Source organism: Ambystoma mexicanum, chromosome 2q (genome assembly GCF_040938575.1).
Source record: "Ambystoma mexicanum isolate Mex_15411 chromosome 2q, UKY_AmexF1_1, whole genome shotgun sequence".
Lineage (NCBI taxonomy): Eukaryota > Metazoa > Chordata > Amphibia > Caudata > Ambystomatidae > Ambystoma > Ambystoma mexicanum.
The window spans coordinates 368,884,568-368,905,015 of record NC_090924.1 but is presented as its reverse complement, the minus strand read 5'-3'; the positions used below and the strand labels follow the sequence as shown (position 1 = coordinate 368,905,015).

The following is a 20,448-nucleotide window of genomic DNA, read 5'->3' as shown; positions in this document are numbered from 1 at the left end:
GACATGTACCTTACACCTTTGATTGTTTTAGTGCGAGGATCAGATACGTTTTGGACTCAAGGACAGTTTGCCTAATTTTGACAAGACAGACTGATCTTTAGTTTTCTAGGAAGGTAAACACTCCTTACGATGGGGACAGAAAATACTTTATCCAACCTCTTTTCTTTAATAAAGAAGTCTGTTGAAAATATTGCAACTGTGTCCGCCTCTCATTTCTGACCCCTTGCAATTATAAGCTTGGGATGTGGTTCAGAGTGGAGTGTCAAAGCTTATTTGTCCTTTAGGTGATAACTTGACCGGACGCACCCAAAAGCAACACATTTGAGGCTGCCCAGCCAATGGTTTTAAGCAACAGTGAACTTTGCACAAGGAAAGAGAGGAGGACACACACATTAGAAGTGACAATCCAAAGTGAACTGTGTACAAGGCGAAAGGTAAACACACAGGGGAAAAGAAATCAGGTGCGTCAGCCATCTCTAAGCAGGCCCCACTTTCAAGGTCATGTACTGAGCGATGGGTGCAGTGGGAAGAAAGTGAAATAGTATCGTAAATTGCAAACTACTGTTGAGAGTGCAATCGCTGCACAGCTCAGGACTCCTGTAGAGGAAGCTTCACATGTTACATGACTGTCACCACATAATGCCACAGTAAGGCAACATCACAGCACTGCCACAGTAAGGCAACATCACAGCACGGAGGTAGAGCTTATAGGGGAAAGAATCTTTCAGGCTGCCTGGAGAAGTACACCGCCATCTTTATCCCTTACCACCCTTTATTTATATTAAGAGAAAAGGGGTAGCGTTTAATGTGCGGGCTCCATGCTGAGCATACAGCCCTATGGCTGCTGAGCATACAGCCCTATGGCTTTAAACCAGTCTTTTGGTCCTGTCAGCAAGCTTTTGAGTCTCCCTTGGGGTGTTGTGGAGACAAAGCCCCTCTTAGATGGTTTTGAGGCTTCCCTGGGAATACTCTGCATATATACACCGCGCCTTCCCATCCACTTCCCTGAGCTGCCAGTGTCCCTTTAGGTTAAAAAAGGTGGCAGTGTGTTGACCCCAGATAGCTTTGGGAAAACAGCTCAGATTACCACGAAACGCTGTTCTTTGTACAACACTGAACCGTCTTCAAAATCCTAGTAAAGTTTCCAAGCCCAAACTGGAGGGACTGGAATTAAAACACAAATGCTTTTATCCGTGTTTTATAGGGTTTAAACCTTACTTTTCCTCGTAATTAAATATTAAAACCAATTAAGAAAATTATGATTTTAGAAATGGGATCCATTATTTCTTTGTAGATGTGTTTTTATTATTGGTTTGCTGTTTGGTGTGAATATTATGTAAAGGAACTAAATTGTGTGTTTTTATGATACAGAATTGTGCATATATTTAGTGTAAAAAGTGCATATGTGAACTAATGCACTTTTTAAAAATAACAAATGAATGTGTTCCGAAATGTACTCCGATGTAAAAGTGGTAATCTGGCCAGGTCATATGCGTGGAAACACCATACAAATCATTTATTGCCCTCCACCAGTCAGTCAATCAGTTGCCCATTACTTTTCCTCAGAATTTGAGAGTTTCTGGTCGACACACTTTACCTACAAGGTAGCAGGCGTTCGGATGGTGGGGTCAAAAGGCAGCTGACGATTGGGGAGGAGGAGGATGCAGACCATGGCAATGCAACAGCGGTGGCTGCAGAGCACCACAATGGAGGGGGAGAAAGCAGACCACAGCAGTACATTGGGGTGGAGGGGGAGAAAACAGACCACAGCAGCAGTGTGAGGGAACAGACCACAGCAGCACAGAGGGAGGCGGTGTTGATGTGATCACAAACATGAGCCCACAAAAAGTACCCCAGAATCCTTCTGTAACCGATTTGAAAATAGTAAGTGCTGCAGATTATACAGCGAATGAATGTATCACTGAGGTGGAATCACCGGGTGATAAATTAAGATCTGTTTGTTTTGCAAACGATAAAGCGCTTTACAAACATGTTACTCAAGCTGAACTGTGTGCTCTGGTTTCTCATGGTGCATGCCAACCACTTGAAAGACTTTCCAGATGGCCAATATCCAAGAAATGCCAGTTTGCATCACTTCTCCTCTTCAGCATATTTCATAAAGAATGCATTAAATGAAAGCATAAGAGTGAAATGTCTGGCTTACTCATACAAAGAAGACTATGCATATTGCCATTATTGCTGGCTTTTGGGTGACCATGAAGCCAAACATGTAAAGTGGGATCAAGGCTTCATTCATTGGCGGTGTCTTGGACAATCAATGATGATACACGCAAAAAGCGAATCGCACATGCGATCTACTTTAGCTTACAACAATGACCAAAGCATTGAAACATTTATTGACAGACATTTCCTAAGAAGTGGCATGAAGTGCTAACTATTCTTTTAGACCTAGTTCGAAGTTTGTCTACTTTAGGAATGCCTTTTCGGGGTCATTGGGAAAACCTAGATGGTCTCAACTGTGGACTTTTTTTGACGGTTAAGTTGATTGCCAGGTACAATCCTACTTTTAATGCTCATCTCAACTCACAAAACCGTATAAAGTACGTCAGCAAAACCATAACTGATGAGCTCATTGGCATGATTGCTTTGGAGACTAGGACATCAATCCTAGATTTGTGTAAAGAGGTGAAATTCTTTACACCGATTGCTGATTCAACAACTGATATATCCCATGTAGATCAAATGGCCATATTGGTATGATATGTTCATATTGATAGAGAAAAAAAAACAATGTGACCATCAATGAGAGCTTTCTTTCTTTCATTGACCTACAACAAGCAGATGCAGCTGCATTGTATTCCCGCATTGTGAATGTTCTTTTTGGGAAATATGGGCTGAATCGCAATTATCTATGTGGGCAGGGATATGATGGAGCAAGTGTGATGTCGGGCACACGGGGTGGATTGCAGGCAAAAATTCAAGATTTGGGAGTCCATCTCTATGCCCTTTGTATACACTGCCCTGCTCATCAAATTAACTTGGTTCTGGTACATGCAGCAGGGAACAGGGCCAGCCCAACCACCAAATGTTTATTTACCATCATACAATCAGTGTACACTTACTTTGCATTTTCCAATCGCCGCTGGGCACTTTTATCGAAAAAAAAGCAGAAAATCATGCACACCTTACTTCTCTTGCCCAAGAAAGTGACTCAATAGTTACAAAGTCAAATGCCCAACTAGATGACATTTTTCACTTTTATGCCCTAGACGACTGCAACGGAATTCCACAAGAGGAAATCTCCAGTACAGGAGAACATGAAAAAGAACTATATGATGTCACACCTACTTCATCAAGCCAATAATATGAAAAACCTCACCATGTGCCATTGCGCTTAAAAGCCCTGTGTGAAACACGTTGAGCTGCTCGTTTGAAGGCAGTTGATGCTATGAAATAAAACTTTTTGAACATAATTGAGTGCCTTGAGGTTGAAGCCCATGCCCAACGAAGAGGATGTAATGAAGGCAAGAACACTCCTCTTATCAATGGATTGGGTATTTTATCTGAACTTGTTGTGGTGGCAGAAAGTCCTGACTGTTATGGATGCTGTGGCACGCATCTTACAGTCTAAGTCAATTGACCTATTTTTGGTTGCTGAAACATTTAAAGTGACAATACAGAAGCTTCCAAATTTAAGGTCAGATGATGCCGACTTTGATTTTATTAAATGTGCCAGAGAAGAATGGGAAGCAATGGGACTTGAACGGAATGATTTCCCTGTCCAATGTGAAAGGCGTGTACCAAGGCATGATGGAGCAACTTTAAGGGATGTGGCACTTCACCTTTGGAAAAACAAACTAGGATACTTTGAAGTATTGGATAACATGCTTGGTGAAATGAGAGAGTGATGCAATGGCTTCCAAGAAGCGAGCAACCCTTTTGGCTTCGACAGCCCCAAAGGTTATCAGGCTTCAGCAGTGTTGAGCTAGGGAAAGCAGTTGAACTCCTCCTAAAGAAATATTCAGTCTTCAGCCGTGAGCTACTAGGCAACCTGGTGTTATTCCAGATCTACTATTTTGGAGTTCAGAAACATGTCAAAACTGGGAGTGCATACCCCACGAGAACAGTGGTCAACAATCTGCAGTTTATAGTCTCCTCTTCTCTGGAAGATTTCTTACCAGAGATGGTTATGCTGTGTAGGATTTTTTTGACCCTGCCAATAGGCATTGCAAGTGCACAGAGGAGCACGAGTACTTTAAGGCGTGTGAAAAACTACATGCGCTCTACCATGACACAGAAGTGTCTAAGTAACTTGGCGCTTCTGGCAATTGAACAAGATCCTGTGTAGAATTTAGATCAAAATTGATAGAAGCATTTGCAAAGGCAAAAGGCACGAAGAGGCAGTACATTCCAATAAAATTTGGGGACCTTTGGTTGGCGCTGGCAATTTATTTACTTCTAGCATTGCACTTTATTTTTTTATTTATGCGTAGGGCATCATTTTATGAAGCTTAGCTGGCAATTGTGTTTTTACTTCCCTTATTGCGTTATGGGATGTTTTAACCCACTAGGCCATGCCCTGCAACATCATTGTGCGCTGTTTTTATCAGAAACATCAGAAATGGCCGCTGGAAAGCATTATGCATGCTAAAATCACCCAGAAGTGCACAGGAAAAACCTGAAAAATAGGCCACCAATCCACTTTTGCCTATGTCAGTGGTAACACAGGAGACCACTTCCAAAACCCATCATTTGGCCTCCAACAGAGAAAAATGAAACTATTTGAAAAGAAAACAGTCCTGCATTGCAAGAGAAACACAGAGCTGTTTAAAAATCGTTTTTCCTTGGCTGTGGAAAGTGCAAAAATCATGGTTCCCAAACATCACAAGAGATCCAACCTCCTTGTTGGGTGTTAAACATCAATTTAATTAAAGAATTCACCTAAGCACAATGTCAGCAGAAACATATTTATCAGAAGAAAATCCACCTTTAAAGATGATTGCTTGGGAAAAAATGTAAAAAATGAGTGTAGTATCGCTGCTCGCCGTGACAGGAGCTGGCGATTACTTAAACCGGTCATTGTTAAAGTTGTACATTGAAATCAAAATATGCCAAAGAAGAGACTTCCTATCAAAAGCAGGATGGGTTGTTACAATTCAATCTCTATATTTTAAGAAGGCTGAAATTAAGAGATTTGTGGATATATTTGTAAAAATGTAATTTGTATTTTAGGACAAGACTACTGTAAACACTGTTCAAAAGTGAGTAAAGTTAGCCACACTGAGCTTCAAAGACATTCCACACCTTCTACCCAACAAAGGAATCTCCCCCCTGCTCTGCTGAGAAACTGGCAGGCTGGTGTGAAAGGAAAAGTGAGGAGCACTTTGGCCTGTTGCTCTGAGTGGAGACAAAGGACTGCCTTGAACTGAAAGGAAATGATAATTTGGGGCGTCAATAGAAACCAGCCCTGGCAGGAAGATACTCAAATTACTCTCTGGCTCAGCCAAGCCTTGGAGGGTGTCCCAGACTGAGATGTGGATTTTAAAGTGGAGAAAATATATGTTTGAGGAAAAGACTTATAGAAAATTGTGCCAAACTGGTAAAAATATGGAATTTAGAGGTTATTAAAGTGAAAAGGTTGCTCACAAGTAAAAACTGCTCTGGAATTTGTGCGATGTTCAGAGACTGAACCACGAAAATGTTGATATTGTAGCAATTGTGATTATGCTAGGAATATTGACAGACACATTTCCTAAGACGTATATTACAGGAATATGCCCATATGGTATGTGCATGTATGTGAGAGAATTGGTACAGAACTGACACTGAGTAACCGACCAAAAGCGCGAAAAACTCATTTGTGAACCAAAGCTCTCCAGAAGACGGGACTTTGACAGACATGTGCCTTAATTAATCTGTAATCTAAATATGTAATATTAGCAAGTTTGGAATATTGTGAATATGTTTATGAAAAATAGATTTTCTGGTTAGACACAAAGGGGAGTTTTTTCTCCCTGGACCATAAACATGACACACTGTTTCCTTCTCGAATCAGGAGAGAGGGAATACTTAGACCAATCAGTTTCCTAGAGGCTGGGCTTAGTATAGTCAGCCTCCCCACCCCCTTGGGAAATACATAAATAGGGACTGTTGAGGGCACAGACACACACACATTCACCCATCAACTGATCGACTGGCGAAGCGCTCTGCAGGAAGAACCCATATCCAGACTCCTGAACACTGAAGCAAAAGGCCCAATCCAAAAAGCTGAACCCTTCTCAGCTGGCCTTTAAAAACTTGCAACCTGATTTTAACCCAAACTTCCAAGGGGCACAACTAATCCAACAGCTTGGCCGTGCTGTGTTGCTGCTTCTTGCCAAGAACCCTTGCTAGAACCCAGAGATCCAAACCAGTAGAGCAGAGCTGTACCCAGAACCAACCCGTCAGATCCAGTCCAGGAGGCCGTGCAGACCAGAGTGCCTTGCTGAGAGCAGAACCAAGCGCCTGAGACCTGTCCTGTGGCGAACGAATTACAGTCCAAACCTTTGACCAGATCTTGACGGCCCATTCCAAACCCATAGTTGTGAGCATTTAGCCTAGAACTGTCCATAGCCATCTCTTAGTTTAAAGTAATCCCATCCAACCCATTCCATCATATCCAGACTGTATTGTAGAATCTCTTTTGTCTATCCTGAATCCTTCTCCAATACATATATTCCTGTGATAATTGTAGTGATAATCATCCCTGCGCTAATATATATTTGCTGGAGAAAGGCAAGCGTCTCAGGCAGATAGAAACCATCCGGGGGCGCCTCTGGAACGGTGGCTGTGCCGTCGTGTAGTTTGCGGCTCCATAGACTCCCTAGTGTTACTTGTTCCTAATCTTCAAAGCGCATCTTTCGTTTTGAAATCTTGAAAAATTGACCTTTACTAAAACCGATGTAACTTTTGAACCGTAAATGCTAACGAAATGTCAAATTGAAGCTAACATCCTCAGCTTTCAAACGAACTAAGAACCACATTCCAACTCCTTGTAGTTTTTCTGTAATCACATTTCTTGCACGCTTAAAAGTTTGCTGCGATTCTGCATTTGGCCCAATTTCATTCCATATAAAATTGCTATTTCTTGCATTCAACCTCTGAATTCAGTTTCCTGCCAGTCATTCAAACATCATTGCTAGTGTCTACCTGAACCTATCCAAAGCAGCTCCCACTAGTTTTGAATCCCATTTAGCGCAGTAAAGTCATTTTAGCATTTTTCCCATTCATTACAAAATCACATTCAAAAGCATTTGACCGGTTTTAAAATCATTCCTGTTCTCTAAGCTTGCTGGGGAATTGGGATTAAACTGCATTGTTGATTGTATATTCCTGAAACCTGTGTGCCCTCATTCCATCTCTTCATCTTGCATAATAGGGGGGGATTGAGTAGTAACAGGGGGAAAGAGTAATTACATTGTCTTTGATTGAATTCATTTCAAGTTTTATTTCTGTGCTGCATTAATTTCATATCATTGCATTTCATTGAACCCACACAAAGTTGTATTCTCTGCTACATTATTCTTCTCACCCATACTCGTCCATAGCCTTGAAATATGTTAATTTCCAACATTAGCTTTAGGCTTCATCCTCCACTATTACCATTGAGCAAAGCCTGCCGAGGAGGCCCAGATAGTCAGACCCCTAGGTAACTCTAATAAAGACAACTTCATAAAAAATAGCTTTTGTTCCTAAAGTTTGCCATTGTGCACTTGTTACCACAATTAACTACGCCCGCCCAAAGCTCCGCCTCCATGACCTACCCACCCAGGGCCCTGTGTCAGGTGCTGCCCACAGGGCCCTTTGCCTTAAATCTGCCACTGGGTGCACACACCACAACAGCACAGATGGAAAGGGGGGGTGCGCACTCCAGAGCAGGCCAAAAGGGATGGGGTGCACACCACAGCAGAACAGTGGGAGAAAGGGGGGTGCACACACCACAGAGGAAATGATGCACACACAGCAGCTCAGATGGAGAAGGTGTGCACAGGGATGGGGTGCACACCGCAGTAGAAGGAAGTGGGTGCACACCGCAGAGAGAGAAAGAGGGAGGGTGCACACCACAGCGGCACGGTGGGCAGGGGTGCACAGGACGAGGGAGGGAGTGATGCAGGGCACATTGGGATGCACAGCACAGGGGGGAGGGAGGATGCACACCAAAGCAGCAGAGTTGGGGGTGCACACCACAGCAGCACAGTGGGATGGATGCCCAGCACAGTGCGCACCACAGCAGCAAGGCAGCTGTTAAGATTCAAACATCACTGCATACGATTGATAAAAGCTATCCTGCAATATAATGTTGTCATGGGGGTATGCACACTGATCTACTACCCTCTTCCCTGTGTACCAACGTATGTCTCCCTTCTGCCTTCATCTAATTCTCACCTTGAACTCACGACTGTGTTGAGGTGTGTATTCCAGGGTCCAGAGGCTTCGCAAAAGGCTGGCCAGCTGCTCCGTGACTTCGGCTCCACGTCCAACAGGGTTGCCCCTGTACTGTTCCATAGGATCTGTCTCCTCAGGACATCCCAGACCATCCATTTGCGTGTCGCCGCTGTCAGCACCCCCCGGACCTCGATACTGCTCCAGCGCCAGATATTCTGCGAAAAGCTCAGTGTTACTGAGACACTGCAGAACGGCGTTCATGAAGCATGTATTTCCATGGTTTTTCAAACCCGACAAACCAGGAGTGCGAGGCGAATCTGGGATACGGGGAGATCCGTGCTCTGGCGTGGGTCTGGGAGAAGGCGGATCAGGGGTAGCCGGTGGTGGAGTGCATGGAGCAGGCTCGGAGGTGAGCCGAGAGAGGGTGGTAAGAGTGCGCAACACGCGGCCCATGAGAGAGACAGCGCCGCGGGGCCGAGGGGGGAAGAGCCTTCGCCGCAAGGACTTTTTCTCCTTCGGGCCCGTGGGGCCGGCTGGGCAAATCTCAGCCATGACAGCCCAAGCAATCCAACGCTTCCGCTAGATGTCGGAAGAGGCATGAACATAGAGGAAGTGCAAGTCAACAATAGACTGGGCCATGCACAGAGACGTCTCTAGAGTCATAGAAAGAGGACTACTCAATGTGCATTGTACTAAAGTAAACACAAGCACTTTCAATCGTAAAAAGAGCAACAAAAAGCGGCTTCCAGGAGACTGTAATTTTGGCATTAGGATTAAGGTGCTGTTTTTAGGCGAAAACAAGTATTGTCAAGGCTAATAAGTGTCGCTTTACAAATGCGAAAGTTCATTTTGTAAAGTCAAACTAATATTGGCAGCGCCAATAGTTTCAGACATTATATGTATTAATTCTTCTGAACATACATTGTGGATCAAATTGCAGCTTTAAGAAAGTGAGAGAGTGCAGGACTCTAGTCTAATTTGGCGTTTCGAATGCGTCATGCTGTATTAGCTAGCCACAAGCCTGGTTGGTCTTCTACCGTCACGGGGCTGGGCGGACAAACCAGCGCTGACTGCTGATTCGTTGTTTTCCTCCTTACCGGAAGTCACTCTCTTTCGCATGCTTTGTATTGAAGGGTAATCTGCATGAGTGCTTGCAGGAGATTTGCCTGGCTTTTTTACGAAAGGTAGTATGGTGCCTCTGCAGTGTCGGTTTCTGAATAAGCCTGGAGTTTTTAGAATCCTAGCAGGGACGTCTCAGGTGAACCGCGGGTGCTGTCGTGAAGCAGGAGGGTCAGTCTCAGAAACGGTGCGGGTGCGCTTCGCTCCAAGCCCCACAGGTAGGATAAGGAAGGTGAGAATGACATGTGTTTGTAGCGCCGGGATTTGATTCAGTGTGTTGTGGGGTGATACAAATAGCTCAGCGAGGGAGTGGAAATGTACTAAAAAAAAAGTTGCGGATCTTGAAAAGATCCGCACTAACCGGTGAGATTTGCTGCTGGCCCACTGGGCATCTTAACGGCCCCAAATCAAAACAAACGTTCTAGAATGGAGTAATACATTCCCTTCAAGAAGTGAAAACACATAATTTAAGCACACAACAAATCTTCCCCGCTACAAGGAATTCATTAACCTAACCTGTAAAACAAAATTTATGTTAGAACAAAATAAGTTTTCTGACTTTTTTAAATTAAAAAATAAGATGAACAATATATATAGAACATATAAGAAAATAAAACAGGGCAATTCATTTAATTGAATAAAGTCCTTCAAGTGATTCGACTCACTCTATGATGAACAGAGGATAGCAAAGGGGCAACGCACTGGTCTTGGAAGCAAGACCATGCAGAGCAACAGAGGTTTGAATGCTGAATCTGTGCTGCAGAGCTAGAGTACGGTATTGGGTGTGTTTAAAAAAAATAAATAATACATTCCAACAGGAATTCCCTCAAGAAATCCCTTGTCTGGGACACCACACTTGACATTGTTGTTGTCTACGATATTGCGTTTGGTATTGACATTATTACTCCTCAAATTGTCATTAACATGCTCAAAACTTCCATCAACCTCCACGCCACCACTCCCATCACTCTTCACTCCCCCAATTCTGCCAGCCTCACTCCTTCCCATCACTTCTTTGTAAGGCCAGCCTACCTTTAGACCACACCTCACCTCCCTCTAAAATCACCACTCCCTCTTTCACAGCAGTGATTCTCTTTGGTCCCACACATTTTCTCACAAGGCATTTTGGTCCCAACCAGGGATTTTTTTTATCCAAACCAAATCTCCAACCAACCACACTCAATCCTTCACCCCATGACTGGCATCAAAGACCCTTTTGTAATGCTCCTTACCCTTTATTACTTTCATCACTAGCTCACGGTCTACCCAAACACGAACTGCTACTCCCAACCAACCAGGGGATAGTTTTGTTCCTCGCTCACGCCCTTTCAACGAGACAAAAGTAAATATTTTCGTCACTGAATGCAGGGTAGTGCAGTAACCCCAAACCAACTCTCTCAGCACAACCACCACAGTAAAGCTTATCTCGGAGCTAATTGTATCCCTCCTTTGATAAACCTATTCACTGCTCTACCATGCCATTTGCCCTGGGGTGATACACAGCCTTTCGCACATGCTGTATAGAATTCTCATTCAAGAAATTCTTCATCATCTCGGAGGAGAATTGTACTTCGTTATCTGTTACCAAGGTAAATGGGAACTCTTCCCTAAACAAAATGTTCTCCAAAAACCTGATCATCTCAATTGTGGTGGCTTCCCTCTCAACCCTTTGGATTGATAGTCCACTATCACAAACACAAATTTGAAATCCTCCCCTTAACCTTGAATCAAACCCATTATATCCATTGCTACCCTCTGCCAAGGCTGGGGTGGTACTTCCACTGAAATCGGAGTCTCACGCACAACCTTACTTTTGTCACTCGTTGCACACTCTACACAATCACCCACTTCCCTCTCCACCGAGCTGTCCATGGCAGGCCACCAGTAACTCTGGCATAACCTCCTTTCTGTGTCATTTACACCTAATTGACCTTGGTGAGCTAACTCAATCCATTTTTATCTAATCATTTCCAGTTGTACAAACTTCACTCCCTTCCTTATTCCCATACTCCTCTTTAACTTCAAAATAAAGCTCAAACTTCCTATCCAAAATATTCCTGTCAGGCCATCCAATTACTGCCCATTCCACAACGGTTTTCAAAATAATATCTTCCTTCGCTGCGCATTCCCATTCTTCCTCACAAATGACACCTTGTTCAATACTGGCGACAACCACCTCATCACCATGGCAGTACTCCTCCTGTTCAGATGAATCCACAGGCAGACTCGAAAGACAGTTTGCTACTGAATTCTTTTTTCCCAGCAGATAAACACACGTTATATCCTTAAAGACCCAATAGCCATTTAGATAACCTGGGAGAAACTTTACTCCACCTCATACCGGCCATCATCTACACTAACAGTTTGTGGTCCGATCTCACCACGAAGCGCTGACCTCAAGGAAAAAATGTAAAATTTCCCAAAATACCACTAATACCCCTCTCTCCACAACAGAATAACTACTTTCCGCACGCCTCAAGGGCCCCACACGTTCCTCACTGGCATCAACATTTAGGAAAGTTTTGCTATTAGCTGAAAATGTGCTATTACCTAAATTGACCTTGCACAATTGACCTAATTATAGTGGTCCTAATTGACTTCTGCACAATTGATCTTTAATATTATTTTATATATGTATTGGGTTGGTTTTGGATTATAAATAATATAAGGGGATTGGGTGGAGGGTTGCAGGGGGGGTTTGGATTGGGTGGGGGCTGCAGGGGTTTTCCCCCGCATATATTTCCTAATTGACCTTCTAAATGAGGTCCATTCTCCCGAGGTCTATTGTGAAAAGGTCAATTAGTATACAACTGAAAATGTTCCTAGCGAACGAGCATTGGAAATACTTTCTTTGATTTTGTCATCTTTGTTAAGCAAGAATCTGAGAGGTGCAGACAGAATTGCAAAGTTTTCTACAAACTTGTGATAATACTCCAATAACCCAAGGAATGAGCGTAATTGTTTTTTGTCTGGGCTCAGGGGCCAACCTAATTGCTTCAACTGAACAGTTCTTCGGAACAATTCCATCAGCTTAAATGTCCCAACTACTCTACCGATTGTACCCTAATGTGACACTTGCTCCTCTGAACTGTGAGTCCCTGCGCCCTTCAATTTGCATAAAACCTTGAGGCAGCATGTATTAAACCATCATCCTGAAATATGATAATGTTCCTCACGCCCTCAAGAACTTTCTCCATTACCCTCTGAAAAACAGCAGCACCTGAAGCGTGACCAAAGGGCATCCTGCAATATTTGAAGGTAATGAATGTGAGTTCTTGACAACATTGTGCTAACAGCACTTGATGGTAAGCAGCAGATAGATCAATAACCGTTCATTATTTGGCATCTTACAGAAGTGAGAAGACCTCTGAAATGACTGGTAAGGGATGTCGATATACTAAAACATTCTTGTTTAGATACCTGAGATCTACACATAATCTCAGGATCCCATTTGGCTTGGCCACCAAAACCACTGCAAACAGCCACTCCGCACCTTCCACTCTTTCGATCACATTTTTTTGTAATAACTTATCCAACTCCTCCTTCAATTTCTCTTGTAGATGATGTGGTGCGGGGCATACTGTAGGTATAACAGGAACAGCACTGTTTTTCAGCTTTATAAGATGTTCAAAATACTAGCACACCCGAGGAAACTTCTGGGAACTCGCTAGCCCATCTGTCCTGAACCTCTGCAGTTGATAGTGGTTCCTGTGAATTCTCTTGGATCCGAATACCAAGACTCGCCTGTTCATCCCATCCAAGAATGGATGATCCCGTTTTTGCTACAAACACCCCTGCAGCACAACTGCAGTGCTTATACTCTATGTTGGCATTGAATTTCTGCATCATCTCTATTTCAACTTCTCCATAACCATTAGGATGGATGTCATGTTCCGTGAGGTCTTGTTCTTTCCCACCAATGGCATTTTTGAAAGTTTCGCCAGAGAATATATTTGAAGGAGAAGCACTGTCCACCTTCATTGTCAATGCTTTCCCATTGATATGAAATTCGTCCAAGGGGCCTCTCTTGCCTCAAAAGAGAGCTGAGATTTCAAATTCATGTTGGGCATTGTTGGGCTTGTTATCTGTTTGGGACAGCTGTGCCAGTTATTGTTCCGTTTTGGGCAGGGTTTGTTCAGTAGAATTCACTGCTCCCTCCTTGCAAACCCAAGCAAAGTGTCCTTTGCGCTTACATTTCATATAGGATGCATTTCGAGCCGGGCAGAATGGGCTCGAAGAAAGGTGTCCGCTATAGCCACACTTAAAGCAATGTAAATCTCTTTCCCTCATCACTTCTTCTGTTCTTCAGAGCACATATCTCATTTCCTCCTTGTTCCAATTTGTATTTATTAATTTTATATAGCAAAACAAAGGGGGGGGGGTCTGGGAATCTCTCTACCAGCACGAACACAGCCCAATGACCTGTTCTTGGGTGAATAACCCCTGGGAGAGACTCTACCAAGTCTTTAGCTCACTGTCCCTTTCACAGAGAAGAAATTTCCCCGCATATCAGCCTTTGTCCTGCCCAGGGGCAGTCCAGCGCCGAAATTCTAGGCAATTCTCCTCTGAACAAGAGTACCATCAGTAACCCCATACACGTGTTTCAGCCTTGTTGGGCATCATCAGTGAAGTGAAACTGTTGCCTCTCTAAGACCAGTGAGCAAGGGGTCCACGTCTGGATCGCCCTGTTAACTTAGGGTGAAACCCAAAGTTAATTCATGCAAAACAAAGGGGGGTCTGGGAATCTCTCTACCAGCACGAACACAGCCCAATGACCTGTTCTTGGGTGAATAACCCCTGGGAGAGACTCTACCAAGTCTTTAGCTCACTGTCCCTTTCACAGAGAATCTGGTAGAGAGATTCCCAGACCCCCCTTAATTTTATATAGCGCTTTACATTACAACAACAGCAATACATGTCATGATCTCTGCTTCCAAAAGATCAGGACTTGCCCGACTCCCTTGGAAGCAGACCCATAACCCCGGTTCCGAGTGCCAGCCAGTCCCAATTGGGACCTTTTGGACCCTGTCCTTGCGCCAGTGGCACCAGGCTCATAAAGATGCCCAGTCCCAGCGCTGGAAGCGCCGGGCTCATAATGCTTGGGTGGACTTACCTGCAGCAGACCATGCTGCTTACTTACCTGCCAGTTGAACCCCTGATCCTCTTCTGTTTGGGACTACTTTTCCTGTTGGGTGGGGCAGGAGCCACTCCCTAGGTTCAGAACACTGGAACTCTTCTGGAAAGCAGGAACTCTTTTCTTACCTGGGCGTGGCTGTGGAAGGAGACACCTAAGCACTACAGGAGGCTATTTAAACCACACCCGATGGATGAATCTTGCTTTGCGTTATTCTGCATTCTCTGCAGCAGAACGCTCATCGTGTCTTCTGCTTCTGATCCTGGGCCTAAGGGAACAAAGGCTTACCATCCTGGAATCCAGTCTTCAGCAGCACCTGTAAAGACAAAGAAAGAATAGGTTAGCACTACGGTCTTCAGTGGCAGCGCATCTCTTACCTGGTCCATCGGCTGTCACCAACGCCTCGCGCTGCATTCCGGCATCTGAAAGACAAAGGCTTACCTACTCTTCGCAGGCTCCGGAGGTCTTCGCACTGCATTCCGGCATCTGAAAGACAAAAGCTTACCAGCTCTTCGCACGCTCCGGAGGCCTTCGGCGCTGCATCCCGCATCTGAAAGACAAAAGAAGGTGCGTTTAAAGACATTGGGCAACTTTATTACTCACGTGCCATTACTCCTTCCCACGCCGAATCCAGTGGGTATTCCAGCACCCTTCAGCTTCTCTAAAGCTCCGAACTTGTACCTGCAAGATAAAAGGGACAGTTAGTGCGCATCGTGAAGCAGGCTACAAGCGCTTACTTACGTGCTTCCAGGCGCTTCTATTCCTCACGCGGGTTCGATCCTCAACTCTCATCAGCCCGCCATCCGCCATCGCCGGAACCCTGCAAAACAAGGGATATCATTACAAAAGACTTTTAAGACATTTGAAGTGCCCAGAACTTACCGTTCGTGCAGTTAACGACGGACAGCAGTCCTCTGAGGTCAAGAGTCCTGCACCCTTATCCAGTGAAGAAACTGGTTTCGGCACCCTGCCCCGAGGCAGATGGAGAGTTTGGCGTTCACTTACCTAAGGTGAGGGCGTTAACCTTTGGGGTTCTACAGGAGAAGAGAAAGGGAAGAGGAGAGAGGCACCCAATAACCCCAGTTCATTAATCCCATATTTTCTATCTGCAGACATCTTACTCTTCGAGTCAGACATACAGCGCACAGAGGTCCAGCCCAAAGAGCCAACCGTGTGTTACACATCACCTTTGAAGATACGGCATTCACCCAGTCAAGACCGGCGCCTCTGCGGGAATCAGGTGAGCGTTACATACAATAGAAGCATGAGTTCTGAACATGAGTCCAATAATCGAAAACAGTATAAAGAACAATTTACTGAGAACTAGGAACAAGATAAAAGTAATGGAAGAGTAGGTAGGAGTAGTAAGGGGCTGGTAAGAGGGAGGATGAAGAAGGTGAGATTTTAATGAGGAGTAAGAGGAAATGGAACGGATAAGGATAGGTAGAGAGTTCCAGTTTAGAGGGGCAGAGGGGCTGAAAAGAACAGAAGCGGGAAGGGGTGCAAGGAGAAGGAGGAACAGTAAGGAGGAAAAGTTCAGCAGAACGAGAGGGCGAGAAGGGGTGTAGAAAGAGAGGAGGGAGGATAGGCAGGGAGGGGCAAGGTTATAAAGTGATTTTAAAAACGAGGCTAAGGAAGTTGAATTTAAGTTGTGGGTGAAAGGGGAGCCAACCAAGAGAAGAAAGCGAAGAGGAGATGGGGGTCGAGAGGAGGCAATGAGTATGGATGGCAAAGTGATAGAGGGATTTGAGGGGGGGCAAGATGAGAGGCAGGAAGGCCAAATAGGAGAGCAGAACACTAAAATAGGCAGGAAAAGATAAGGGATGAGATTAAGAGTTTAGTAGCATTTAAGATGAGAGAGGAACGGATTTTGCAAACATTGAAGAGGTGATAGCGACAGGCTTGAGAGGTAAGTGAGATGTGGTGAGAGAATGAGAGGTTAGAGTCAAGGTAGAGGCCAAGATTGCTGGCAGAGGTTGAGAGGGAAAGACTGGAGGGGGGGGGGGAAGAGGATAAGAGGGGGGAGGAAATGTGTTGGTGGGAAAGAATAAGACTTCCGTCATGTCAGTGTTAAGGGAGAGACAGTGGGAAGACATACAGTTTTTAATAGCAGTGAGGCAGGAGGAACGTTTGAGGTGGATATCGGGGGTGAAGGAGGAGAAAGAGAGGAAGCGCTTGGTATCGTTAGCATAGAAATGGGGAGAGCTACCAAAGGAAGTGATAATGGAGCAAGGAGGGAGGTGTGGAGTGAGAAGAGGAATGGTCCAAGCACAGACCCTTGGGGGACACCATAGTCAAGGGAATGAATATGGGAGGAACGGCCGCCCTAAGAGACGAGAAAGAGGTAGGATAAGAACTGAGCCTTTGAGACCAAAGGAGGAAAAAGTGTTGAGGAGTAAGGGGTGTCAACCATATCAAAGGCGGCAGAGAGGTCCAGGAGAATGAGAATAGAAGATTGCTTAGAGTAGTGAGGAGGGAATTGAGAACAGAGGAAGGCCAGTTTCAGTGGAATGTTTGGGGCGAAAACCAGATTGAGTGGGTGGGGGGAAGGGAGAGGTTGGAGACAAAAGTTGAGAGTAAACCAGGCGTTCTAGAAGTTTAGAGAGGAAAGGGAGGAGAGAGATTGAGCGAAAATTGGAGGTAAGGAGGGGGTTAGCAGAGCGCTTTTTCAGTATGGGCATGATAGCATGTGTGAAGGCAGAAAGAAGGGTAGCAGTGGACAGACAGGTGTTAAAGAAGGAGGTGAGGTAAGGAATTGGAAGAATGTGTATTTTAGGAATTGGAGGGGTGGGTAGAGGATCAGAGGGGGCAGCCGTATGGTGAGTTTTGGAAAGGAGGAGGGACACGTCTGAGGGAGAGATGGGGGTGAAGTTAGACAGATAGGAGGAGGGGATGGTAAGAGGAGGGGAAGGAGGAGAGTAAGAGGCGGAGCTTAGGATGCTTTGACGGAGAGAGAGGGAGAATCTTGGAGGAGAAAAAGTCGGAGAGGGAGGAAGTTGCAGAGTCGGAGAGGGAGCAAGTTGCAGAGTGGTCGGGAGGGGAGAGGAGGCGAGAAAGTGTCTGAAAGATTTGACGAGGGTGAGAAGCTTGGGAGTGAAGAAGATTAGAGAAGTAGAAGCGCTTGGCAGAACTAAGGCAAGAATCATAAAGAGAGTGGTTAGAGAAGTAGGAGGCTTGGGTAGCAGGCGAACAGAGCTAAAGCCAGCGTCGATCAAGGTGACAGAGGAAGCGATGCATGGACAGAAGATGAGAGGAAAGCCAAGGTTTAGAGGGTTTGTGGGAGGGATGGAAAGAGGAGAGGGTGAAGTATGTCAAAACTAGCAGAGATGGAAGAGGACAGAGTGGATAAGGCTTCATTAGCCGAGAGAGAGGAAAAGTCAGGAAGGGGGTGGGGGGAGAACAGGTATCGATGGAGAGAGGGGTTAAAGTTACAGAGGTCTCGTCTAGAGAAGGAAGTAGGGGGAGCAAGGGGAGTGGGAGGAGAGACAGTGGGAGTGAGGGAGAAAGAGTAAAGCATGGTCAGAAAGATAATTGGGGAGGGTGGAGACGGAAGAAGAGGAAAAGGAAGAGCTGAAGATAAGATCAAGGCTGGAGCAAGAAGAGTGAGTAGGGAGAGAAGTGAGAAAGTAGGGGTCGAGGATAGATAGAAGAGGGGAGGGCTGAGAAGAGGTGGGGAGATGAAGATTTATGATTCAAAATTTTATTTTCATAAAGACACATAAGAACACAATACAGCGTTAATCTACTAAAAATGCACACAATCAACCAAAGTCAGAACGCATTTAAGTAATTCATCATAAACTAATTCGAATAACAAATGGAAGAGAAAGAATAGAGGGGGGAAGAAGTAGAGAAAGGAAAAAGAAAGAGGATTGAAGCCAATAACTGAGAATTACATTTGAAGTAAACCTTGCAGCAAACACAACAATATTACAAACCCATTACATAAACTAATAAATAATTATATACATCAATAATAATTAAAACTAGAGGCATAAAGTTCTCAGATTAAAGTTCAGTTTCATCCATAGACGTCAAGAAAACGGCTCCAAATGTCCCAAAATTTGTCAATTTCATCTGTGTTTTTGTAAATGGCTTTTTCATACGTTGAAACAGTAAGAAGCTCCTCCACCCAGTCATCAATATTAAAAAAAACACTTGATTTCCAGGACCTCAATATTGTTTTTTGAGCAACCATGCATGTGCGCAGTAACCATATTTTCCTGCCAAAGTCAATTTCATCCAGCAAAGAGGTGTCACCCAAAACTAACAAAGAAGCATTCATGGGAATCGCATGGTTTAAGACTAAATTTAACCTTTCACAAAACTGCATTGTCTTGGGGCATGACCAAATCAAGTGACTGAGGGAACCTCTTGAGTACTTACAGTTCCAGCAGAGATCGCTGTCCAAAAGTTGTCTCTTGAACAACTTTTCAGGTGTCCAATAGGCTCTAAACAGTAATTTAGTTTGAGAGGCTCTAAGGCCCCAATCCAAGCTCATCAATCGAGTGTTATCACTGCACCTACGCCAACACCTCAAGTCAATGTTTTCCCCTAACTCCTCCGTCCATATTGCCGGTAATCTCAGATCTCCTTTCCGATTTAGCTTTTATGATTCCGTCCATGGTAGATGCAGGTTGGGATGCACTCGAGCATATCTTTAAAGCAGCCCAGGCAGCACTCTGATTATTTAACTGTGATACTTCAACTCAAGCAGAAATAATAATTTTTCTGTATTCAGCAAACAAGCATTCTGCCATCCCATATATCTGACCAAGTCGAGCGAATGGTATCCAATTGCCATCCTCAAACAAATCTTTCAAGAACATTATACCAGCCACAAACCATTCCGTCCAAAAGAGGGTCTTTCCCTGGTACAGTAGTGCTGGGTTATTCCATATGGATGCATCAGAGTGCAAATGGGGATCCGCATTCAAACGACTTGAGAGTTCACACCAGCAATCTTGCAAGAATGAAGTGAGTGCACTGGCCTTTTTGGAATTACATCTCCTAGCAGTCAGCGGGGCTTTAGGGTCCAGTTGGGAAAACGCATCACACTCCCATGACAATAATTCAGACTGATCAGAATGTTCATTCACTGAGTCAGCAACCTTACACAAGTGGCGAATGGAGAATGACAAATGGTAGTCCAAGAAATTAGGCAAGTTCATTCCCCCATGTTTTAATGGGAGTTGAAGTTTCCAAATTGCGAGTCTTGGAGGTTTCCCGTTCCAAATAAAGTTTTGCATAATTCTATTGATCTCCTTGAAAAAGTTTCCTGGTACCTTGACAGGGAGCATGGATAAGATATAATTTATCCGAGGAGCCAAATTTATTTTATACAATTTATTTTGCCCCAGGTTGACATTTTCAAAAGACCCCACCTCTCCAAATCTGATCTGAGTTTCGGGAGGATCCATGCAAAATGTATTGTTGGTAGCTTCATTGTATATGCCCCAATCCAGATGCCCAGATATCTCATCTTCTCTGCACACCACCTAAATTGAAACTGAGCACATGCATGCCGTTGACAAAGATAATTAATCGGGTGGATTTCGCATTTACTCCAATTAATCCTATAGCCAGATATTGAGGAGAAATATTGAATATCTCGCATCAGGTAAGGAATACCAACAGCAGGGTCCTGAAGGACAATCAATAAATCATCTGCATATAGTCAAATTGTTATTTCGGCCATTTCCAATTATAGGTTGAAGGTTCACATCCGCTCGTAATCATACCGCAAGTAGTTCCATAGACAAAATGAACAGGAGAGGCGAAAGCGGGCAGCCCTGCCTTGTACCCCGACG

At 44.4% G+C, this 20,448-nt stretch overlaps 2 protein-coding genes across 5 annotated transcripts in view; one reads left to right on the top strand and one right to left on the bottom strand.

The window, feature by feature from the left end:
- The window catches only part of USP31 (ubiquitin specific peptidase 31), an 821,813-nt gene extending 812,850 nt beyond the window's left edge, over nucleotides 1-8,963 (bottom strand). For both annotated transcript variants that reach the window (XM_069647404.1, XM_069647405.1), the window contains exon 1: nucleotides 8,386-8,963. In XM_069647404.1, the coding sequence (XP_069503505.1) occupies nucleotides 8,386-8,937 (552 nt within the window). In that variant the 5' untranslated portion in view covers nucleotides 8,938-8,963. The remainder of the gene's footprint in view (nucleotides 1-8,385) is intronic.
- A 419-nt stretch (nucleotides 8,964-9,382) lies between these two features.
- Nucleotides 9,383-20,448, top strand: part of EARS2 (glutamyl-tRNA synthetase 2, mitochondrial) — a 291,133-nt gene continuing 280,067 nt past the window's right edge. Inside the window, exon 1 of one of the 3 annotated variants that reach the window (XM_069647400.1) lies at nucleotides 9,383-9,722. In XM_069647400.1, the coding sequence (XP_069503501.1) occupies nucleotides 9,575-9,722 (148 nt within the window). In that variant the 5' untranslated portion in view covers nucleotides 9,383-9,574. Of the gene's footprint in view, nucleotides 9,737-20,448 lie in introns of all 3 variants that reach the window. The other 2 variants (XM_069647403.1, XM_069647402.1) reach the window with 2 other exon arrangements.